The sequence below is a fragment of the Macrobrachium nipponense genome, chromosome 40 (assembly GCF_015104395.2).
Source record: "Macrobrachium nipponense isolate FS-2020 chromosome 40, ASM1510439v2, whole genome shotgun sequence".
In the NCBI taxonomy this organism is placed as follows: domain Eukaryota; kingdom Metazoa; phylum Arthropoda; class Malacostraca; order Decapoda; family Palaemonidae; genus Macrobrachium; species Macrobrachium nipponense.
Window position 1 is genome coordinate 37,040,091 of NC_061101.1, and position 26,174 is coordinate 37,066,264.

A 26,174-nucleotide genomic window follows, 5' to 3' on the forward strand; every position below is an offset into this window, starting at 1 on the left:
CATCAAAGATGTCATTGCCACAAAATGGCAATATATAAGGGACATAATGAATGATTCTGAAAAAGAAATTAAGTCAGTCACTTACACCCTTAAAAGTACATGTTACATAATGTAACCCAAAAGTGAGAGGGGATGCAAATGCTGCCCAAAGAAGGTCTAATGTTGGAATTTGATTGGAAACAACTAAATGGTCATTTCAGAATAAAAAACTTCAAATCAAAACTTAATAGGGGCTGCAATACTCATCCCTGAATTCAATACAAACTTGACAAAACACAAGTACAGGCAGTCCCTGGTTATTGGCAGACTGTTAATGGTGATCTGGTTTTATGGGGTCTGTATTGCCATAAAATTGGCGATTCATAGAGCTGTAACAGCAAATTTTTGGTTATCAGTGCCACAAGGCTCCAATAATAGTTATGGCACCATAACATACCTATAGGTGCCGTTAACCGGTTACCCGCACCATTAGCCGAAATGTGGTGCCATAAGCACCATAAATCACAGTTTCGGTCAATGGCGGCTTTCACTTATCAGCACCCCACTGATAACCAGGGACTGCCTGTACTCCCTTGCTTTAAGGGTCTCCCTTTTTCCCTTTGTTGTATGTAATGAAAAACATAATCGCTTACCTTTTGAACAGTATGCTAAGGATTTCATCAAGGTATATTTCCAAGCTGCTTTCACACCTGTAATTTCAGTGGGGACCTAAACTTTGTTGACAATCCATCTGTGGCAATATTTTCCAAGTTAATAATACTTCAAAAGATATCTTTGAACCACTACAATCTAATGGAAAAGAACAACAAAAATAAACTAAATAAATATATATTTCATTTAATTACATGATCCAATATAATAAAATGTTAAGCATATATACGTTCAGATAAACAGTAATGTTTTGCAAGTCAGGTTTCAACCAAAACCATTCATACATATGTATCTTAAGTAATGTCATCATTACAGCAGGTCATACAACATAAAACACACATTTTCATTCAATGCATTTCAAATATTCATACTGTACATTATATATATACTATATATATATATTACACGTAAAAAACTAAAAGGTTACAAATTAAACCTTAAATGTTAGATGTCATACTTGCTGTCTGACCACACAAAAAAGAATATATGATTATTTCTATATTCTTTCGCCATCCTAACCTGTTTACATACAAACTGCAATTCTTCATAGCCTGTGTTTCACTTACCACCTTAACTCCAAAAATTTCACTAGGCAAACTGCTCTGCACAAGATTCATACATATTAGGTCCATTTAAGTTACAAAAATTCCTTCAAAACCTGAATGGTACTAACCTTTTCCCAAAAATTGTTAAAATTTTCCACATAATCAAATTTAACTAAATATTACCTCTTGGATGACTGTCTATTTGAAGGAATGTGATTATTACTCCGATTTTTATTTGACGAAGAGGAACTGCTTGATCCCCCACCTCCATGTTTACCTCCACTGTTATGATGTGCATGACCATTTGACGTACTTATGCTATTGACTCCACCTTTATTTGCTCGAGGATCCATGTTACCGCCATTGGAATTTGGCTTTTGTAGCCTCGGATCTCTAATGGAGTCTGACAAAGGACTAACACCTGAATTCCCCAGATTGCCTTGTGAACCACGAGAAGCCCCTCCTCCAGTGTCCCCACCTCCACCACTACTCCCTCCCCCACTGTTACCACTGCTGCCACCTCCGACACCACTGCCAATGGACTTCATAGGATTGACCAGATCTGGGTTAGGCTCAGACATATTCGGCACCTCATTGAACTGCATACAAAATCTGAAAGGAATTTAAAATACAGAACATTCCATGTGATGCAAAATATGGTGGCCTTATTTATGTTTCTGCAAATATGTGAAATCCAGGATGAAATCTGTACAGAATTTTTGAGATGAGCAACTTGCTTAGGAACATTAGATCTGCAAGGGCTAATCCTAAACAACAAAGCTGTGATTCATCTACAGTCATATCCCTAACTTATGCAAGCTTAGGTTCCAGAACCCATAATGCAAGGTGAACTTTTACGCAAGTTTGGCACAGTCTCTAAAAACGCTTACTTCTAGCGCTTAAACACTAAATTGACCCTAATCATGCTTCAGAAGTATTAAACTAACTTTTAAATGAAATTAAAGTCTCTGTATTTTCATTTAAAAGTTAACTTAATATATTATCCTTAAAAAAAAGAAATAAATGGGTGGTAAAAATATAGGAGTGTTTCTCAACCTCATTTTTAAAAACTTTATTGTTCTTTTCTCTTTGTTCTGAAATTCCTTTTCATGAACAGTTTTTTATTTGGTCTAATGCAACTCTTAGTTATGTGTCGTTTTAGCATGGCGAATTTACAGTTCGTAGACGGTACAGGTAAAATCAGATCAATTTAAAATCATCTACTGTACAGGTAAAGACAGAGAGAGAGAGAGAGAGAGAGAGAGAGAGAGATGAGCGAGAGAGAGAGAGAGAGAGAGAGAGAGAGAGAGAGAGAGAGAGAGAGAGAGAGAGAGAGAGAGAGAGAATCGCTAGTCAGTAACACTCCCCATTCCCTTCATAATAAATTGACATATTTGACAGCTTTGCCTTCGAGCTTCTCTTCAACAGTTAACAAAAGGTGAGAGAAAAATTATTTGTTTATTTAAAAGTTAAAATATAATTTTTTAATTAGTATACTTATATTATTATTATTAATATTTTTATTATTATTTAATATAATTAATTTCATTAATATTTGAAAATTAGTACTTATCATACAAATTAAACATATACTACATGTAGTAACATAGAAATCCTCTCATCTCAGTAAAAGAGAGATAGAGAGACAATACTTTTATTATTTAATATCATTTAATCTACACATACAAGCTTGAAAACTTATATTTGTAAATTACATAAAATGTAAATTTTCATAGTAAAATTTATCGTTTGGGTACTTACCTACGGTTACAGTTAGCTCATTTCTCCATGCTGATAGGCAAGTCAGCAATCAAACAAAAGAAGATCGATTGGTTGACCCGGAAGACTGTCGGTCTAGTTCACCTGTTCTCCACTAGGTGAGTTCAAATATTTTAGGTTTACTAGTCAGAATTCTCCTTGACAGCCCACTAAGTGTGGGGAAGCTGGGTGGCGTCTACTTTAAGAGTAAGTATCCAAACAATAAATTTTATTAGGAAAATTTATATCATTTGAGATGAATCTTAACTACTGCTAAAATTATCTGATTCCCACACTGAGATAAAGGATGGTGGGTAGTGCATTTAGACATTCAGCTCAACCAAGCGAGCTAAGAGCTTCTTGTACAAAACCCAAAACATTCTTACCTGATCAGGAATCCTGCCTGGATAATATTGCCGCCAGAAGGTGGATTCCATTCAGGGTGCAAGGCTCTCATGTGTATGCAGTCAAGACCAGCCTTGCAGAGGAAACCACTTCGTTTTCAGCCAGGATGAATAGAAGTGGCATGGTGAGACCCCTGTGCCTGGGTCCGAAAGCCCAAAATAATGACTAAGATACAAAGGTACGCACCAGTACAACAAATGTACCTTCATATTCCCCAGAAAACCAACACTGGGGATTAAAAATAAAGAGCCTAAAAGATTGCTCCAGAAAGTCTTTAAGCTGATGCAGAGAAGTGGCAATAGTATTAACCATAAGCTCAGCAAAAGACAATATATACTTCAGTAATCCTAAACAAAGACTTGGACAAAGTCTCTGCCTCTGCATTAGACTAAAGCACCTTGCCAGTCTCAAGAGCACGTCTTCATAGGATTGAGACATGCAAGGAAATCAGCATCGCCGAAGACAGTTTCAGTGTTGGCAACAAGCCTCTGTCATAATAAGCAGCTTTCCACAATTTCAAAAACCCAAGAAAACTAGAGCTGGCAGACTTAAAAGAAACTTTGTGCACCAGAATAAGAGATATTTTGTCAAAACGCCCTCTAATTGAAGGACAAAGCCCATGAAAAAGGAGAAGTAGTAGTCGGAGGGGAACAGAATCCCATTGCCCTGAGAACTGACCTGGTTTCCATGCAGCACTGTTCCAACTGTTGTAGGGCAGTCCTAGGCTCGGGCCACATATGGCCAAGGGCACCAACACCTTACCTCTACAAGGGGAATGCAAAAATGAATGTTCACTATGGGGGACTCTGAACAGTTCCCTATCATAAATTCAGTTAAAACCTTTAACAGATATTAAAATAAGGCTTACATCCTGTTTTAGCTTCCCGATACGCTTTTCCTGAACCGAAAGGTGAGTGCAAGGCGGAGCTAAAGAGGAAATATCAGTTACTAGCTATACAATTAGTATTACAGCTAGCAGAGGAATAACCATAGGACGAATAGGGCTAGCTAAAGATGAAGGCTCACCAGTAAGAGGAGAAAAAGCAGGTTTATGCCCTAACCTAGTGAAGTGCTTCTGCAATCTATCCACTTTCCTTCTTTTCCTACATCTGACACTTTTAATTATAAGCTCCTTAGGCCAATCCCTGCATTCCTCACATTCAATTTCTAGATCTTACACTGTACCCCTGCAGCCAGTAAAAACATCATGTTGATCTACCTCAAATTTAGGCATCCTGCTTATACAGTAATCATTCCTAAATAACCTGATGTTAATTGATTTGTTTCCGGTGGAAGACATCCTAGAAAAATCGCTTATACTCAATAGTGACAAGGAGAATTCTAACTAGAGCTAAAACATTCAAAACACATTTAGTGGAGAATAGGTAAACTAGACAGTCTTCTGGGTCAACCAAGGGATCTTTTTCTTTTGTTTCAATGCCAATTTGCCTAGTGGCATGGAGATAAGAGCTAACTTTAACAGTAGGTAAGATTTATCTCAAATAAATGAAAACAAACACTTTTGCAGGATTTCTTGAGGATTTGCAAATGTTTGTGTCTGAAAAACTCGTGTATGACAATTGTTAGCTTCCAATGAAAAGATCATGTTTGTGAATTTGTGCAACTTGAATCATGCAAGTTCAGAGTATTACACTACTAAACTGTTTTGCCATGTTTAGTACTTGCCCTTGGGGGGGGGGGGGGGTCATATCTATTACACTGTTTTAGTACTAGCCCTGGGATCTCAAATGTCCTTAACTGCATTTGATCCTACAGGGGCTAGTACTAAAAGCAAAACAGTGAAGATGAATCACTATTTTTTAATACTAGCATAAGTCCTGGTCCTTGTGCATTAATATGACATTTTTATATAAAAAAAAAGATTTTATGTATGTTTACCAAGTAGTTACATAACTATGGTTTTAGAAACTATAGCTATGTAACTACTTGGTAAGTTGCATACATAAAAATTATTGTATTTTTCTACTTGGTCCTTATTTTTCCCATAAGCTTGACATTTGTCAAGCAAATTGTTTACATTCTTTCCTATATTTTTTAGTTGATTCATAACCTTATATATATATTACTTGCTTAACCATTAACTCCATCTTTCACTTATATAGAAGTTTACCCCAATCTACTGTGTTTGTTGTAATAGTTCACAGCTCTCAGGTGAAGATTTTTTTCTTCCTTTACCTTAAACCTTGTGACAAAAACTAACTGTATGTCTGTTGCGATACGAATATAAACCTCCAGCTTTTTTTTTTTATCCCTAATCTTGGATTATGGTGGGTCAGTATCTCAAACTGGAGCTGGACCTTCATAGATTTATTATGGATTCCTAAAGTTGCATTACTTTCTTGGTTGGAGCTTGAATCATTTTTGTTTTCTGGTTTCTGTGATGGCATTCTTTAGAAGAATTCTCCTTTGACTCCACACACACACAGTGCTCAGTTACAGACACCCACGATGCTGTAACTGGCTTGGTCTGTATTTGAGTTCATGCAACAGACTAGTGGTCTGTTGCTAAGAGCATCCTTCCTTTAAAACTGTAAAGTAGCCAACTCAAGAACTCAGGACTGTCCTTTGTGTCAGCTTTGGTTATTTGTTCTTGGTTCCCCTCCTCAAGAGGAGGCTGTGCTTGCAGGCACTCTAGCCTTCCTTATACAACCTGTAGCCTCATTTCCATGTTCCATCTCCCAGCAGGTATGATGACTGAATTTTCAGGAGGGGATTCTTTTATGCTTTCAATCTGTCATTCACCAAGAGGACTCTGGAGGAAGGTCCTGTGGAGGTATGAACTTTGGGCTGACTCATCAGGTTTGCTCTGACAAGAATTCAGGTCTTTCTCCCTTGTCTGAAATTTCTGGGTAGAATGTCATAAGAGTCAAGGTATTTTTTCACAACATTGGTTGACAAGAGGTATTGTTTAAAAAGGTTTTCTTCTTCACACCCACAACTTTCATGGACATGGTCCTCTGGAACTTCCATGCTTCCAAACAACATTGGTAGACAATCTCCCTTTCCTGAGTGTTTTCAGAGGATTCATGTCTCCTCTGATAAAAATCCTGATTTCTCATATGAGATTTCCCCCTAAAATGACAAATTTTCTAAGACAATTGGTATTTTTCATAGCTACAAACCTGAGGTCTTAACAATAGGATAATTTTCTAGCTCCTAGCTGGATCCGGTAAAAAAGTAGATGAAAGCAAGGAATCTTGTGGTATCTGGCAACGCATGCGTAGATCGGGTGAAGAGTGGTCAAACAGTACACTTCCAGCATCCTGTTGTAACGTGTTGCAAAAAGGTCCAGCATGGGTCTCCCCCAAATCTGGAAAAGCCTGTCTGCCACCACTTGATGAAGGGACCGCTCTGTGCCTAAGATTTGATCCCAGCGACTGAGTTTGTCTGCGACCACGTTCCGCTTCCCTGGGATATACCTGGCTGAAAGCTCTACCGAATTGCTGATTGCCCACTGGTGAAGTTCGACGGTCAAGGCATGAAGCTGCTGAGAAACTAGGCCTCCCTGGCTATGTATCTTGCCATATGAGATAAGCATGCATCTCTTCCCTCTCAAATGAATGTGACCTTTTGAAGCTCTTAATGTGTCCTTGGTTACTCCCTTTCTAGAGGAGCACTTTGGTGATGCAAGTTTTCACTTTCCTTTTATTTCAATAGTAAGCTGTTCCCTGGCAGCACATGGACACTGAAAGGATCATTTTTCTCTGGATTGCCCTTCTTAGCCCTTGTTCAATTGGACTATCTGCTTGGTTTTGTGTTTTGCCAGTTTAGAGGGAATACCTGATGTCTCCCTACATTTCTCCATCCAAGAGGCTTACTCTGAGTACAAAACCTGCCTCTGCTCCTTCCCTTAGGGCTTGGCATACAACGAATGATTTGTAGTGGAAACCCTCTGTCTGAGCACTAATTCCTCTTCTCTGATACCAGCCAATTAAAATACATTAAAACATTATATCTTACCTTCTGCCTCTGTGCTCTTCGAGAAAAAACCATTAATTTTCAGCTAATGGAAATCCTGGATCCATATAATTTTTTTGCCCAGAGTTTGGGGTTTCACCCAGCCTCTTATTTAGGTGGAACATTCAGCATTCAGGTATTGAGAGTGGAATCCTTATACTAGATATTTCTTTTTTACCTTGGACTTTTCCCAGAATTCTACAGTGGCTGATCAAGTTATTGTGTAGCTATCCAAACTTAATTTTGGTTGCACTTAAGCCTATGAAGCTGATACAAGGATTTCTGGTCTTTTCCTCGGCTGCCAATCCGGTGGTCCGAGGTTTGAATCCCGGCTCGGCCAACACAGAATCAGAGGAATTTATTTATGGTGATAGAAATTCATTTCTCGATATAGTGTGGTTCGGATCCCACAATAAGCTGTAGGCCCCCATGTTTAGGTGACCAATTGGTTCCTAGCCACGTAAAAATATCTAATCCTTCGGGCCAGCCATAGGAGAGCTGTTAATCAGCTCAGTGGTCTGGTAAAACTAAGATATACTTAACTTTCCTCTCCTTGACAGTTCCTCACTGGACGAGTCGGTTGCATACTTGCCTACTGATCTGGTAGCCTGAGTTCGCTCCCAGTTGCAGCCACTGGTGATTAGAAATTCACTTTTCGATATAATGTGGTTTGGATCCCACAAACTGTAGGTCATGTTGCTAAGTAGCCAACTAGTTCCTAGCAACATAAATAAAAATCTAATCTTTGGGCCAGCCCTAGGAGACCTGTTAATCAGCTGTGGTATGGTTGAACTAGGATATACTTATTTTATTTTTTCCCCTCCTTGCCTACCTTCCAACACCTGTCTAACAACTACAGTCTTACAATGTGATTCTCGGGTTCTCTGTATACAGATTTTCTTTTTTATCATTCATCCCCATGATGATGATAATAGCTAGTTACCAACCCAAATTTATTTTATGTTCAATGAGATAAGGGCTCCTGAATATTTCAGCTGTGAACCAACTGGCACAGGGCACTATTACAGACTTGTATCAGTTCATACAAATCTTAACTGAAGGTTAGAGTCAGTCTTCTTGCCTCATGTAAATGACCAGAAGGCATTTCCTCACATTGTTCACAATTCTTTTGAAACAGTGCCAGTCAGTTCTACAAGACAAATCTTCTAACCTGAGGAAAGTGTCTCATATGAATATGAAGATTTGTATTACTATATCAATAAACAACATATTTTTTTTAAGATTTTGCATCCTACATAGATTTACAAGAATGAAGTTTTCATGCACTAACTTCCATCTCTAACTAGCCACTCATTTACTGCTTTATCTTAATTAGTTTCAAAAACCAAAATAGCTGCTACCCATGGATGCTTTTAAAAAAAATATTTCAAGTTTGATATATCAAAGAGAAAAATGCAAACGACTTAAAAAATTTCCTATATTAACATAAGACGCATGTACTGTAATTAGAAAATACAAAAGCTTAATCACTGTACTTAGAACTGAAGTAAAAATGGTAATGCACTTACTCGCTAACTTTCTGCAAGTCACCACCTTTCCCAACATAAAGGGTAAGACAATTCTTGAACACAGACACATACCCTTTTGTTAGATTTACTATGTCCCCAGGCTGAAACAAATAATAATAACCTTGTAAAACAATATAAATATCTTATGAAGTTCTGCATATAGCACAGATTTGACATCAAGCATCCTTTTCATTGGCTACAAGAGATCAACTATAAATCATCACTCTGTTCTGTAAATACCATTTCCAAATATAATTACCAAATACTAAACAACAAAATTTTATCAATGCATAATTTGTCAGACCATTAATATGACAAATTGGCAGGACACTCAGCTGTACTATTACCAAATTAATGAAACACACCAGGAAAATGGAAACCTCTGAGAATGTTGACACTCTTAACTGAAGGTCCAAAAAAATACAGGTAGTCCCGGTTATCGGCAGGGGTTTCGTTCTCGGTGGGGTGCTGATAAGCAAAAACTGCCATTAAAGGGAACTCAGTGATTTATGGCACCGAGTTTCGGTTAACCGGTTAATGATGCCTACGTTAGGTATGCTATGGCGCCATAATCTATTAGTATTGCCACTTTATGGCATCAATAACCGAAAGTCGGACTGATATGGCGCCATAAATTGCCAGATTGCCATTAAATGAGTCCACTGATAAAATTTAAATAATTGTAAAGCAGTCTCCGATTAGCGGCAATCCGCTTTTATGGTGCTTGTCTAGCGCCGAAATGTACCAATACATACCTAACAGAGGTGCCATTAACTGGTTATTAGCGCTGGTGATTTTCAATTATCATCAAGCCATTGGAACAGAAGCCCTGCTGATAACCAGAGAATGCCTGTACATAGAATATGGTTTGTTTCATGAAACTTTCCAGGTGCCTACAGAAGGCGCATTCATTACCCTAAAAAGTTACTTGCACCCAGTCTGTATGTAAATGTAGGTGAGGAAGCCACTGTTGGCCATCTGGCCATTTCCACCTCATTTCTGAATTGAGAATAACAAAATACAAAAATTATACAAACTAAAGTCCCACAGGCTAGGACATAGCCATACACCTCTCCATCAGTAGATCATACTGTCTGATGACTAACAGGTCTTTTATACTATATATACTATGATCTCATCAAGTTCTGGGAGATTACTTCAGTTGCAACAATTATAAAAACAATGAAAAGCACAAAATCTTCCTTGATAACCTAAGCCTTTTTAGCTTTCCTTATTTCAATAATCATCTTTACTTTGCCCATCTTGGACTACCGTGTGATTATAACCATAGCCTGCAAGTCTTCCTCTGCTAAGCCCTTCTCCTCAAAATCCTCATTCACTTTTCAAAGAAATAGTTGGAGATGAAACACATTCACTTTTCACAGAAATAGTTGGAGACGTAGCATCAAGGCAACCGACCCCTTAGCTTAGGGCAGTGGTGGGATAAGAAAGCAAGCCTACAATGGTCGGTTTCATAGAAACCTGTTCCAAGACAGATTTTGCAATTGGAGATCTAGTCTACTCTTGAATGCTAAAAGTTCTATGACCAAAAAGCAGCCCATCCTTGGAATCCAAATACCAGCTCAAAGGGATAACCCCTGTTAATGTGAGTATTCATGTTAGTAACTCTTAGGTTGGAATTATAACCCGTGGTATACAATTCAACCAAATTCATACTGTTAGCTTTGGATATGAAATCCAACCCCTGCCATGGTATCCTGCACTGCACTATGAAGTCATAGCACACTAGAGGGCTGCAATTTGGTATGTCTGATGATTGGGGGTGAATGACCAACATACCAATTTGCAGCCCTCTAACCTCATTAGTTTTTAAGATCTGAGGGCAGACAGAAAAAGTGTGGATGGACACACAAAGTCGTCTCGATTTTCTTTTACATAAAAATGACAAATTTTGAAAGTAATTTGTATTTTTCCTAACATACAAACCTGGGGTCTTTAAATATGGGAATAACTTTCGGTGAGCTGGAAATCTGGCCATTAAATTTTTGCAAGGTGGTTATGGTAACAGTTACCGATGGTAGGGGCGAAAGTACTACCCACCAAGTCAGTCTGCACTCAATTCTATTCAGTTTACCTTCTGGCCCAGGTAAGAGAATGAGGGGTAGCAAAAGGTGGGGCCTTTATGTAAAGACCTCAAGTTTGTATGTTAGGAAAAATACAAATTACATTAAAAAATGACTTTTTTATGATAAAATAAGATTTTATGTATACTTACCAAGTAGTTACATAGCTATAGTTTCTAAAACCGTCGGCAGCTAGAATTTTTGAAATTCGCGGAAGCGCTAGTTTGTTTTGGTCAGGTGATAACCCCCGCCAACTATCGGGGGAGTGAGGAACCAACACCGTCCGAAAATCAGTTGTTTCTGCCGGCTGGTACTGTCAACACAGTTTCAGTAGCAGCGGAATTTTTGGAATTCTTTGCCGTTGCTCTTTGTTGGAGTTATTTGGTAAAGCACTCTGAATATTGGAAGTTTTGTTTTCGGTGATAGCTATTTAGGAATTGATAATAGCTTTAAAGTTTTGCACTGAAATTCACTAGTTTTGAATTGGTTTACATAATGTCAGACACTAGTTCATCTGGGATTAGGTATTGTAGTAAAGGCTGCAATACCAGGATCGCTAAAGTGGGTAATGATCCATATTCAATTTGCACAGGTTGTAGGGGACAGACTTGTACACCAGATCAAACTTGTGGGGAGTGTATTAATTGGGATTAAAGAAATTGGAAGATCTTGACTAGTTACACGAACAAGTTAGAGAGAGATAAAAAAGAGAAAAGCGGCTTCTAGAGCTAAAGCAAAAAGCTTAATTAGACAGGAATTGTCTAATGATAATTTGTCTCTTTCTGAACCTTCCCCTCCACCTGTCATTCTCAGTCCTAATCTTGGCTCTCTCACACCCGTACCCAATGCTGTGACCAATTTAGAGGCAAGAGTCGATCAGAAATTTTCGATCATGCTCCAAGTGATGGAGAAATTAGGAGCGTCCATAAAAACTCTAATGGACAAGGTAAGTGGTGAAGTAAGTGTAAGTGTTGTGGAGGAGGTGGCTGTTCGTCCCTTTGATTCTCCTAGGCAAAGGTCCCTGTCAAACTCTCCAGAACCTGGGAGAAGGCATACTGGTAGCCCAAGGGAGGTTAGTGGGGTCTGCCCACAAGCAGTCGCCCCCTCAGGCGATTGTTGACAAATCCCAGACCGCAACAGAGCGTCATTGGAAAGGCGTCTCTAAAGGAGTACCGCTGTCGTCTAGTGCTTCCAGCTCCAGGGAGTTCTCTCCCAGGCGCCAGTGGCGATTCCATGACATATTGAATCGTTGAAACATCAGCGCGGGTGCACAAACTGACCCAGTTGGTGGACTAAATGACTTTAGACTGTCATGTAATAATGATGTCATATAGAAAATTCTAGAAAAATTAAAATGTCATGTAATAATGATGTCATATAGAAAATTCTAGAAAAATTAAAATGTCATGTAATAATGATGTCATATAGAAAATTCTAGAACAATTTAAGTTTGTTCGCACACCCAAACATCAGAAGTGTGAGACGACTACCATATATGCATTTGTACACCTATCAGGGCATGAAAAAACCCATTTTATTCCGATAGTGAGTAAGTCGGGATTAGACTACAATCTTTTTAGCAGGGTGTGCACGAGATCTACATAAAAGGTGGATTCATGTTGCCAAAATGGGAATTCTGACTTTTATTTATCGACATGTTTTCATTTCTGAGTTTAGGGAAAATAGTGATGTGAGCTATTGTGACTTCATGAAAGTACGTGAAAAGTTTGTACTTTTCCAGAACACAATTATTCCATTCGAAGTACTAAACACCAAACAAACTTCACTAAAGTTCTTAAATTCATAGTACCTGTAAAAGCTGACCAGGTTCACCCCACACTGATATGTTAACACAGCCACTTCGATCTGCCACTTTTACTGATCGTACTTCATGATTCTCTTTAGTCACATTCGGTCTGCCTGCAAAATAAAGGGGAATTTTATGACAAATGCTGGATAAAAACTCACTATTAATAATTGAAAACATTAAGGCATAAAAATAATCATTAGTTAACATTTATGTATTTTCCAACAGTTTAATGTCTACATAAATATACCCTAGCCTATCAAACCTTCAAAATAATTCCTTGACTATAGACCATTTTGTGAACTAAACTCTTCAACCACTGGGTCACTAATGCACATCAAAGACTATGACAGGTCACAAGCTCTCATCCAATATTTCCTGCTAGTCAAGCTCCAGTATTCCATGCGGTATCCAGATAGAAAATGGAAAACTTTGATATAAGTTAATGCATAAGTCTATACCAAAAATAATAAAAAATTTATTACAAGTGAAACAAAGTCATTGCTAGAAACAGGCTCAATTCTGGTGGACCAGCCTGCCTCTAATGCAATTCAAATGCTAATACCTCCAAAAGTATTGAAGATAATAGAAAAAAATTTTCAGCAAAAAAAGCAGTCTTTAAATTGCATCCCACATAAGATTTATTTTTAAAATACAAATTCACATTTAAATGATGTTTTAACTACAAATTGCATTATAATTTTCTCAAAATTGATGATTTCAGCACCAAATTCGTTAGTTTTCTCGAATACTAGGCTTAGTTATACATATGTCTTCTCACCTTCCCTTTTAAGAATCTTTTTGCATTGTATCATTAGTCATATCATTAGCAGTTTGATGTTGGAAGACTATTTGAAATGCAATTAACAACAACATTATGTTGCAGAATTCCAAGATACCTAGACAAGTCTTTGATGATTTAACTTGAAGATTTGCTAGTTATTGCCTTCAGGGTGTCCTACTGTATGATTACTAGATTTATATGCAATCAAAAAAGTGTATTTCTAAACTTTCATAATTTATCCTTTTATAGAAATATGTTCAAAAGAAAAAAGTGGAATCACTTTATGTATGTCCCTACTTTGTCAATAGATTATTTGAAGCAAAAGTTTGTTCTATGATAATACAATCTGCAACCAGCGTAAATGCTAAATTATCTAAGCAGCAAGAAACCTGATTTGATCCTGCTACTGCATCATTATTTCTACTGTGTAAGTCTGGCCATGAGACCAAAAATACATCAATGTTAACCAATTACACAGTACATTAATTGCATGCCTACTATCCACCAAGCATGTTTATGCAAACAAGCATTCTGGGTACAACTTATATTTCCATCTTATGTATCCATCCCAAGCACACTTAAGGATTTTGATGTAAGGAAAAATCTATTTCTGGGCGATTGGCTCGTGTCGCCAGCGAAATATCCTTTAATCTATTATTTCTAGGGTAAATGTACTAACACATACCAGAGAATAAATAAAATAAAGAAGAAGGTCAGTATAACTGACTCGCTCACCCTCCAGGAGGGTGTCGGTATGAACACTAGGCGAGTGAGACCACTACCACGAGCCAAATGCCAATAGAAATCTCCCACTACGAAATCCCTCCAAGAGGGGAGCCGATCCACAGAGTGAGCAGCTCGTACTACTACTACTCCATCCCATGCTGCCGACTGCTGCGCCTCTGGTGGCCATCCTGAAGTTAGCAGACAATCTTGAGCGAAGGGATGGGTAGGGTGGGATTTCGCTGGCGACACGAGCCAATCGCCCAGAAATAGATTTTTCCTTACGTCAAAATCCCTTTTCTGGGCTCAGCTCGTGTCGCTGCGCGAAATCGTACCAGAGAAATAGCACAAGATTGTAAACAAAAGTAATAAAATAAATCAATATGGTCTCAAATAAAATCGAAGTAAATATAAAAAAGAATATAATTGCTAAAAGATACAAATACACAGTACTACAGACTAAAAATATGCTTAAATTACCCTTAATTCTAAACATGTTTCTTAACATTAGGTAATTTACATATGTACAGAGGTAAATTGGCTTACATGTAACAAAATGGTATCTGTGTAAAGGCATGTATCAAAAATATAATAGCAATTACAACAATTAAATGAACAAATAAATCAACAGTGATAATATAAAAGGAATGTATATGACTTAATATACAAAACCCGTAACCATTATAATTGAGATGTATCCCCTAGCATAAAAATAAGGGGGTAACATCCATGAGATCAATATACATAATCATCTGTGAGTGTCCCTAGCAAAAAAATAAGGGGCACCCACTATATCATCAAAAAGCAGCTAAGGCACAAGGTTAATGTAAATGAACACGGTAGGAATAGACGAACTGTTGGCTGAAGCAGGTAGAAAGGAGGACTGAATCTTCTACTACAAATTAACTAGAGTCAGGGGAAACTATGTTTCCCGCTGCTACTGCTGAAAATTTCAGAGCTTCCAAGGACTTAAGGTAATGGCGTTTGAACACTGTCGGCGATTTCCATCCAGTATACTTTTTCAACTCATCGAAGTTCATGTGTTGGAAATAATTAATTGAGGTGGCTACTGCTCTGACATCATGTGCTTTTGGGAAAGAGTCAGGGTTGGCTTGTTTAATAAAGTACAGGATTTGTTGCCTGATGCCTTTAATGGATAAAGTTCCACCTTTTTCCCTCCTAAAGAGGGGCCCCGATGAGGATGAGGAGGTCCTGGATAGAAAGGCTCGTAAAGTTGAAACTGGACAAAGGGATACATCTTGTGGAAGAGGTAGTACTTTCCAAGGTTCCCACCTCATCAAAGGATCTTCATTTTTTGCCAAAAAACTACGTTCCGGAGAAAGTAGGACTTCCCCTGTGGGAAGGAATTGAATATGATCCGGATCTCTGGATAAAGCCGACAGTTCTGAAATTCTTGCTCCTGAAGCCAGGCTTAATAAAAATAGGGTTTTCCTTAGGAGCATTATAAACGAGCATGTGTCATTATCGGTTTCTGAAGCCAGTTTTAGAACATCGTTTAAGAACCATGAAACTGACGTAGGCCTCACAGAAGGCCTAAGTCTAGCACATGCCTTAGGAATAGACGAGAAGTAGGTATCTGTCAAGTCTATGTTAAATCCAAATTGAAATATCTTTTTCAAGGCTGACTTGTTTGTCGTAATCGTGCTAGCTGCTAAACCTTTTTCAAATAAGGATCTGAAGAAGGATATAGCTGAATTAACTGTCATGATTCTGATATCTGACTCTCTCAGGAAGGTTGCTAACTTTTTGACAGCAGCATCATACTGCCTCAAAGTTGAATCCCTTTTATCGGATTCCAAGAAGAGAATATTCTGAGGGTCAATATTCGCATTTCTTTTTGCCGCAAACTTCATGAAATCCATAAAGTTAGGGTTTTGAGAATCCCTGAGGAAGCGAACACAGTCTTCGTTTGTACTGACTGGGAGAGCTTGGGACTGGGGATCCGAAGGGGACGAAGGCCCAGTTCCAGAATCAGGGGGTACCAATTGCTCTTCGGCCAGTCTGGGGCTACTAGAGCCACTTGACCCTTGAATGTCCTGAGTTTGTCCAATACTTTCATAAGGAGATTCACTGGGGGGAAGACGTAAATCTTCTCCCAGTTGTTCCAGTCTAGAGCTAGGGCGTCCGTGGCGTAAGCCAGAGGGTCCAGGTTGGGGGCTACATAACACGGTAGTTTGTGGTTCGCTTGGGATGCGAAGAGGTCACCTGAAAGCCCTGGGACTCTTTGAAGGATCCATTGGAACGAACTGTCGTCTAGTGACCATTCCGACTCTAGGGGTACTGATCGGGATAGGGCGTCTGCTATGACGTTTCTGACTCCAGCTATGTGGGTGGAGGAAAGATGCCAACTGAATTTGTCTGCCAGGGAGAAGATGGCTATCATGACGTGATTTAGATGACGTGACTTGGAGCCTCCTCTGTTTATGCAATGTACTACCACTGCGCTGTCCAGGACTAGCTTTATGTGGGAGTACTTTGGTGGGAGTAATCTCTTCAGAGTCAAGAATACTGCCATCGCCTCCAGTACGTTTATATGAAACTGACGGAACTGAGGTGACCAAATCCCTTGAACCTTTTTGACTTGGGAGTACCCTCCCCAGCCGCTTAAGGACGCGTCCGTGTGGATGGTGATCCCTGGTGGAGGGAACTGAAGGGGTACTGACACTGACAGATTCTTGACTTTTGACCACGGTCGAAGCCGATTCTTTAGAATCAGAGGCACTGAGGATAGCTTGTCCCTGGACCTGACATTCGCTCGTGAGCGCCAGATCCTGGTTAGGTCTTTCAGTTTGGCTTTCATCAAGATGTTCGTTACTGATGCAAACTGGAGAGAGCCGAGGATCCTTTCCTGAGCTCTCCTGGATGCTAGTTTGTGATCTAGAAATCGTTTGACTGACTTCGCTATTTCTTTCCTTTTGGTAGATGGAATCGACAGAGTGTGTGAGGACAGATTCCATTGAATGCCTAGCCACTGAAAGTTTGACTCTGGAGTGAGTCTGGACTTGGATTTGTTTATCTTGAATCCTAGGTATTCTAGGAACTGGATCACTTTCAGTGTGGCCTTGTTGCATTCTTCGACTGATGGGGCCCATATCAACCAATCGTCGAGATACGCCACTACCATAATCCCTTGCGCTCTGAGCTGTTGCACTACCACTTCCGCTAGCTTCGTGAACACCCTGGGTGCCACGTTGAGCCCGAATGGAACTACCTTGAAGGAGAATGTCTGGTCTCCTATCTTGAATCCCAGATAAGGACGGAAGTGTCTTGCAATAGGGATATGATAGTAGGCGTCTGTAAGATCGATAGAGGTGGTGACGGCCCCACGGGGAAGTAAGGTCCGCACCTGTGAGATCGTGAGCATCTTGAACTTGTCGCAGCGGATGGCTAAGTTTAAGCGGGACAAGTCTAAGATTACCCTTCTTTTGTTTGAGCCTTTCTTCGGTACGCTGAACAAGCGACCTTGAAATTTTAACCTCTTGACCTTGGCTATGGCTCCTTTCTGAAGGAGGTCCTGTGCGTACTCTGTCAATTCTTTGGAAGGAAGTTGACGGAAAGGTCTGGCTGGAGGTGGGTTCGTCAACCAGCTCCAACCCAGCCCTTTTGACACTATGCTCTGAGCCCACTGGCTGAAGTTCCACCGGTGGCGAAAGTGAAACAGCCTCCCTCCTACCTGAAGTTCTTCATTGGTTCTGGTAACCACCTCGGCCTCCTCTGAAGTGCTTTCCCCTATTGAAGGGGCCTCCCGATCCTCTCCCACGAAAGGACCGCTTACCTCTGCCTCCCTTGCCCGAGCGGTCATACTTCTGAGAAGCTTGACTCTCGAAGGCTTGATTGTAAGCTGGAGAGATGGCGTATGAGGTGGAGGGTTGAGGCTGAGGGGATATCACATAAATAGGCTGTGATTGACCTTTAGCCGTGGAGGGTTGGGCTGTCTGCACTAACGGCACTGCTGGAACTTGTTGAGGGAAGCGCGGTTGCTTCTTTTGGTAAGGTTGGAAACGTCTGGGTTTCCTTTGTCCCTTACCTTTAGGTGTCAGGTCTTGTCTCCTCCTAGCCGTAAGACCCAACAACGGTCTTTAAGGCTCTGGTTCAACCTCGTAGCCTCTGCCTGTACTTCCTTAACCATAGCCTCTGGGAAGAGATCTGCGCCCCAGATGTTAGAAGAGAGTAACCTATTCGGTTCATGTCGAATGGTTGCCTCTAGCAGGACATGCTTCCTACAATTCGTCCTAGCAGTGGCAAACTCGAACATATCTGACTGCACCGTTTGAGTCAGGGCTTTGGTCATAAGCTTAAAAATTGGTTCTGAACCATAAGCCATGGTAGCTACCTCAGACATAGCCATCGAGTTGATTGATCTGGCTAGTCGAGATTTTGAGTCAAATTCAGCCTGAATAAGACTATCTGGGAGCCTGGGTAGCTTTTCACCGAACTGCTCCATAGCACAGTCAGGTTTGAGTTTGCCAGCTGAGAATGTATTTGGCAAGTCTTCCCACAATTCTCCGATTGAAGGGAGCAACGGAGATGTGGGATCTGCTTCTTTCAACGTAGGCATGGGTTCCCCCTTCTGAGCTGCTGAGATGGTCGACCTTGCTATCTTGGTTAGGAACGGGAGCGGGGTACCTTCATCCATTGTGAAAATGGTAAAGGGACTTTTAAATGGTTGTATCTTGGTGTTCGAACAATCCATGTCCTCTAAACATCTGAGCCATTCTCGCTGAGCCTGGTCTCGAGAATAGAGGACTGTCTCCTTTGGTACCCTATCGTCCCGAACCATAGCCGAAGGCGTGAGCCTTGCGTAGCCTATGAAAGGAGGCTGTAGGCCTTCCGGGTAGAACTCGAAGTCCTCTATTCTTCGAGTTCCAAACTCCGGTATGGAGATGAGACCATCCTGGAAGGGGGCGTATGACGCTACTCTCCAAGGATTGTTCATGGAGAAAGCGGGCAGCGAGTCATACGGGGGAAGCTGAGATCCGCTAGTGTTGGAGGTTGAGGGAGAGGCTAGAGGGGCTTCTCTTAGGCCGGCTATAATAGAATCCTGAGAAGTGATCCTGTCCGACAGGCGAGATATCATTTGTTCCATACTACTCTTAAGAGATCCCACTAGATCTCCCACCTGTTGCAACAGGCCAGCATTGGAGTCCAAAGCCGGAGCTGCTGCGGAGGTGGAGGGTAGGCTCTGAATAGGAACCAAAGGTAGCGGAACTGGTGATACTGCCGGGGTGCGAGATCTCTCCTTGGGTTTACTTTTCGAGGACTTCGAGCCGGAGCTAGACCCTTTAGACCTGTCTGGGCCGGGATTACGAGCCGGAGACTTATGCGAGGAAGAAGACGAGGACGTCTTCTTCGAAGACGATGACGTCTTAGTCAAGGTCATTACTTTAGACTTGATCTTAGGCCTAACCGAAGCCTCAGGAGGAGTATACAAATCATCAGCCGTAAAGCCTTGGAAGGAATTGGATAGGTTGCATAGGTAGAAGAAACAGTCAGACCCAAGGGAGACCCTTGGGTACCTGCATTACTTACCTCGACCAACAGGTCGTCTATACCTACCATCGGTTCAACATTAATATCCAGGGTTGCGACATCCGTGGAGATATCCTGGTCTTGTTCAGTTAAGGAGGCCGCCAGCTGTTGTTGGATGAAGGCAATAGAAGGGTCCGCCTCTCCTAACCCCGGGTCGACGTACCCAGTCGCACTTGCTTGCCTCCCGGAAAGATTAATAATGCTAGACGCTTCTCAAGTATGTAGGGCTGACCCTTGGCGGCGTTCTTGCCAAAACCTCCGACCCAGGCCCGCAGGGTAGCCAGTGCTGTATCCCTTACTGCCGGAGCCTGTAAGAGAGGACGTATTTTAGATTTAAGAATCACTTAAAACTAAAACTTAGAGTATAACTTAAACTAGATGCCTTAAGTTAAAGTAAATGATGAAAACTTAAGTACTAAAAGAAGCGGAGCAGCTACTGGAGGTGGAATACTTACGCCTTCCAAAGCTGGCTCACCAGATCGTACATATGGTACCGTTTCATGGTACCAGACCTGGATGTCCCCGTGCGGAGTCGCGCATGGAGCATGGGACCGGCAAACTTCGTGTCCACAGGGGTCTTGAAGTGTAGCGGAACATCCCGGATGCTCACAGTTGGTGGCCTGTAAGTGGGAAGACACATGAGTATCTTAAAGGGGGGATCACTTACAGACTAAAGGACAAAAGAACTCCGTTACATGCCGGAGCTCGGAAAAAAATTTGGGCATAACCCCTCCCTGCATTGCCTGAATAGGCTATAATCCCGGAGCGATCCGGTAAAATGTGAAAGGGAGGGGGGGGGATGGTTTAAGAAACTTAAGATAAACTTAAAGATAACTTAAACCTAGACACAAGCGGACCGGACTAGGTCCAGTGAAGCGGAGTGTAGTAACTCAGCAAACGGTAAGGTTAGTAGAGACCTACTGTATGCACCGGTCCATCTATGGGTGGACTATCTCCTTCCGCTGGATACCAGGACTCCGGTAGGGAGGAGCTCTAGTAAGGAGGGAAGGCGAGAGGACATACAGGCTCGAGCTAACCCGGAGCGACAAGGCAGTAACGGAGGGGGGGAAGGCCAGGGCCCCCCACAACGTACCACCCGGCCGGACCGAGAAGCGGAGAGGTCGGAACCAGTCTGGGTCTGTCCGACTCCCTGGCCCCTCCGTTGGAGGGGAGAGGGGGAGGCAGGCTCGGGTATGTGAGGCGAGCATGGACAGACCGACCCACCCCCGCCCGACTCTATGGAAGAGCGGGATAGGGGGGGGGGGAGGGACTGGGCAGGCGTCTGGCTGTCCCGTGATCACGCAGTGACCACGAGGCGGTAAACTGAGATACGGAAACCAAGCCTAGGCCAACCAACTGATCAGAGGGAAGCTATCGGGAAGCAACCCGAACTGAAAAGCGGTAGCATATAGGCCCACAGGGCTAAAACCAACTGATCAGAGAGAAGCTATGTGGAAGCAACCGAACTGATCAGCGGTAGTATAGGCTCTACGAGCCGGGACCTAGGCTAAGCCAGACGCCACACTAACCTAACAATATGACAAAATACATATATAAATAAAATAAAATGAAAGAAAGAAGATAAAATAGCAGGAGAAAAAATCCAGGAGTGTACGACTAACCCGAAAGCAAGTCTACCACTCAAAGCTAGTCAGGGGCCGATACTAAGAACCTGGACTAGGGTCTGGATAGAAAAAGCCTACAAAAGGTGAAATACATGCATGCATGACAACCTGAGTAGACCTTAAATTAAATAACGCGGATAATCAACATAGAGCGTAATGAAAAAGGGATGTTCTAGGTATGGGAGACCAAGAACGAACCCATCACGAGGCAGGACCATGCCGCCATGCTTCCGACCCCGAGAACGTATTTATAAAAAAAACCGTAAAAAAAAACGGCAAATACTGTCTCAGGGACGGAAAAAACCAACTAACCGTAAATACTGAGTACTTAACTTAGCTGCTGCAATAGCTGCACGCTCCATTATCGAAAAATCCGAAGAAAGGGCACAAAATACACAGAGAGAAAAATAGCACTTGTGACTCGTGCGAGCTAACTGAAAAGGATGGCCACCAGAGGCGCAGCAGTCGGCAGCATGGGATGGAGTAGTAGTAGTACGAGCTGCTCACTCTGTGGATCGGCTCCCCTCTTGGAGGGATTTTGTAGTGGGAGATTTCTATTGGCATTTGGCTCGTGGTAGTGGTCTCACTCGCCTAGTGTTCATACCGACACCCTCCTGGAGGGTGAGCGAGTCAGTTATACTGACCTTCTTCTTTATTTTATTTATTCTCTGGTATGTGTTAGTACATTTACCCTAGAAATAATAGATTAAAGGATATTTCGCGCAGCGACACGAGCTGAGCCCAGAAATTATATTTACAAACTCAAATCATAATTCAACATTATTTTACTTAACATTTCCACTATAGTGGCTTCACAAAACTCAACTTGAGTTACCCTAAGCTTCTTTCTCTACAAGCTTGTCCCTTTTTGGGGTCGCTGTAATGGTTCTTCAACAACACATTTTTACATTCTCAGTCTACTTTCCCTCACCTTGGTTGAAGCTGGAGCTATTCTGAGAGTGCCTCTAACATGTTTGTTCCTAACCTTATCCTTTCTAGTAAGTCCACATTGTCATCTCAACATCCTCATCTGTCACATCAAACCTATTCTCATCTCTCCTCTTAGTTCCCCTTGTTTTGGACAAGTACAACATTGCAGGTCTCAAAACCTGGTGCTGGATCTTGCTCCTTAGCTTTATCAGCATCCTACGATCACACAGCACCCCACTACATTTCCTTCAGCTACTCCACCCTGACTGTATCCTTCCGGTCAACTCTTCATCTAGGTCTCCTGTATTTTGGATCACAGATCCCAGATATTTAAAACTCTACGTCTTCTAACTTATGAAAATCAATCTCTAGATCTACTACTTTTCTTTCTCTATCTGCTTCCTAAGCCTTGTAAAGATACTCAATCTTCTTGTACATTAGCTCTACTCTGTTCTTTTCAATGTTTCTTGGCAGCTTACCTTTACTAAATAGTATTGCAGGTCTCACATGATGTAAAAAGACACTACAAGCTATATACTGTACAGAGATATTTTAAAAAACAACACTCACAAAGCCCAACCTTTCAGGTGTGGATTTATTCTTTCAAGATTATGAAACAGTTGGATAAGATTAACAAGTCAAAATTCGACTGCTCAACTAGAAACCTAACTAGAGCCTACACACTGGTCTTGTACATCAACACAGAAAGCAGCTTTGCTCTTTGGGATATTCTTTATAGACTACCACCACCTGCACACCCTTATGTCTGAGAAGTCATCTTCCTTTGTAAAAGGAAACCAAATAAGAATACTCACCCACAATAGTCACCTTTATCATAGTATATATAATATATAGTACGTATATATATATTATATATATATATATATATATATATATATATATATATATATATATATATATATATATTATATATATATATTATATATATGCTTATATATATATATATATATATATATATATATATATATATCATATATATATATATATATATATATATATATATATATATATAAATAAATTTTATTTTATTTATTTATATATATATATATTATATAATTAATATATATATATATATATTTATATATATATATTAATATAAACAATATATTTCTGGGTCGACCTGTGTTCGCCGGTGAAAAGGTCCTTCTTAATACTTTCTGATATAAATAATTCTTTCCCAAACTATACAGAGAAAGTTTAAACCATTGGTATGCAGAGGTTACTACCCTCTGCGCGAGCACCTCAAGGGCGTCGTGTATAAAGAAAGGGCGTGTGAAAGCCACTAAACACAGGTCATCTTCCAATTAGATTACTCCTTCGTCAACATATGAACACGGGATGTGCCGATACAGCGGTCTCAACCACACCGCTCCGACTCACCCAGTCCCCGCCCGATGCGAGCGCCATCTTACATCCTTCTTTTGGACTCGTGAGCGTAATAATCGTTCGAATTGTGCCTGTAATTTTCTACCAATTCTGGATTTATTGCATCATGGCTGAAGCTCTACCTTCACCTGGACCAATGTTAAGTACCATAATTTCTGTTCTCATTAAAAAACAGCTTATGAATCGGTATTTTACACGTAATTTTGGGGTTATATGAGCATGGTACCGGCCATGCGCTTGCAACCGATCGTAAACAAAGCATGTTGGTTTCGGTCTATCCCTACGTGTATTTTGAGATAGCTATTAGCTTTCTTTTTTAATGCCACATTCGATCGTTCGTCTCACAGGGTTTTTACTGTGCAGATTATAATTCAGTTTAATTACATGAGTTTGTACATATTTGCAGTTTATGATATTGGACCTCACGAGTCCCGTTATTATTATTATTTAAGTAGTCTTGTTTAAGCGAGGAAGAGGGCTCCTTTGGACAGTCAGAAGTAGTGCGTATTTATTAACATCTTACATGTCCAAACAGTATTTTAAAACGTTGAGAAAATTCTTTACTGTTTTAGTCTATAAGGTGAAATACCGCGTCAGAGCATCAGGCCGCGGTTACGGGAGGGAGACTGTACCGGTTCAGAGATCAATGGACCTTCAGCCCTTGGGCACACAGTATTGTTTCCAAGGGTCTGGGTTGGAAGTGGAAGAAGGGGTCCCCACCTCCTCCGGTGAATTTCTTTCAGACACCTACACCGGATCTGAAAGAATACACCAAAGATCTCCTATAGAAAAAAGGCTATAAAGAGAGTAAAAAGCCTAAAATTCCAGGGACGTCTGTTCACTGTTCCAAGAAGAATTCGTACAAAAGAGTAGTAGTCCTGGACTTGTCCAAACTGAATTCTTACATTCTCTGCGACAAGTTCCGTATGCTGACTGTCTCGCAGGTACGGACCTTACTTCCCCGTGGGGCCGTCACCCAACCTCTATAGATCTTACAGACGCTTATTATCATGTTCCGATGGCAAGAAATTTCTCTCCCTACCTAGGCTTCCGCTTAGGCAGAAAATCCTATGCATTCAAGGTGATGCCGTTCGGCCCTCAACATTGCTCCAGGATATTTACGAAACTAGGAGAGACAGTATTGCAACAACTCAGGAACCAAGGAATAATGCTAGTAGCCTACCTAGACGATTGGCTCATTTGGGCGAAAACAGTAGAAGATTGCCACAAAGCAACAAACAAAGTAATTCAGTTCTTGCAAAGTCTAGGATTTCAGTTGAACTTCGAAAAATCCCGGCTACAACCAGCAAGTCAGTTCGATTGGCTGGGTATTCATTGGGACTTGAAAGAGCACAAGCTATCTCTTCCACCCAAGAAAGCCAAAGAGATAGCATTAGCAACGAAACAATTTATCAAGAACAAAAATGATAACAAGATGAGCTTTAGAAAAGAATTCTCGGCTTACTCCAATTTGCCTCAGTAACAGACGTCCTACTGAAAGCCAAACTCAAAGACATCAATCGAGTTTGGAAAAAGAGAGCAAAGATACATTTAAGAGACAAAGTATCTACAATTCCCTCCGTTTTAATAAAGAGACTACTCCCATCACAATCCAAGAACTGACCAAATCAGTTCATTTACAAATCCCCCCTCCTCAAGTGACGATTCATACAGACGCGTCACTCAGTGGTTGGGGGGGTTGGGGGTTACTCCCAACACCAAATGTTTCAGGGAATCTGGTCACTCAATATGAAACAGTTTCACATAAATGTGTTGGAAGCAATGGCAGTGTTTCTAACCTTGAAACATTGCATCACCACAAGACAAGTCATGTGAGGATAGTCTCAGACAATTCAGTGGTAGTCCACTGCATAAACAGAGGAGGTTCCAAATCACCCAATCTGAATCATGTTCTAGTAGCAATATTTTCCTTGGCAGCAAAAAGAAACTGGTTCCTGTCAGCAACACATCTGGCAGGAGTAAAAAAACGTTATAGCGGACGCTTTATCCAGAACCAAGCCTTTAGAATCGGAGTGGTCCCTAGACACGAATTCATTTCGGTGGATAAAACGACTAGTTCCAGATCTCCAGGTAGACTTGTTTGCGACATGCACCAACCACAAACTTCCTTGCTACGTAGCCCCCAACCTGGACCCTCAGGCCTATGCCATGGACGCATTAACCTTAGATTGGAACCACTGGCAGAAGATTTATCTGTTCCCTCCAGTGAATCTTCTGATGAAGGTGTTACACAAACTACGTTTCTTCAAAGGATCAGTGGCCCTAGTAACACCCAACTGGCCCAAAAGCAATTGGTTTCCGCTCCTACTAGAGCTGAAGCTCCATCCCAGACGGATCCCACATCCAAAGTTGACACAAATAGTTCAAACTCAGACTG

The 26,174-nt window shown here is 41.0% G+C and overlaps 1 protein-coding gene across 6 annotated transcripts in view; it reads right to left on the reverse strand.

The window, feature by feature from the left end:
- Positions 1–812: 812 nt before the first annotated feature.
- LOC135212088 (SOSS complex subunit B1-B-like) overlaps positions 813–26,174 on the reverse strand; it is a 34,110-nt gene continuing 8,748 nt past the window's right edge. For all 6 annotated transcript variants that reach the window (XM_064245463.1, XM_064245462.1, XM_064245461.1 and 3 more), the window contains exons 3-5: positions 12,761–12,870; positions 8,867–8,967; positions 813–1,808 (exon numbers count right to left, since the gene is read on the reverse strand). In XM_064245463.1, the coding sequence (XP_064101533.1) occupies positions 1,376–1,808; positions 8,867–8,967; positions 12,761–12,870 (644 nt within the window). In that variant the 3' untranslated portion in view covers positions 813–1,375. The remainder of the gene's footprint in view (positions 1,809–8,866; positions 8,968–12,760; positions 12,871–26,174) is intronic.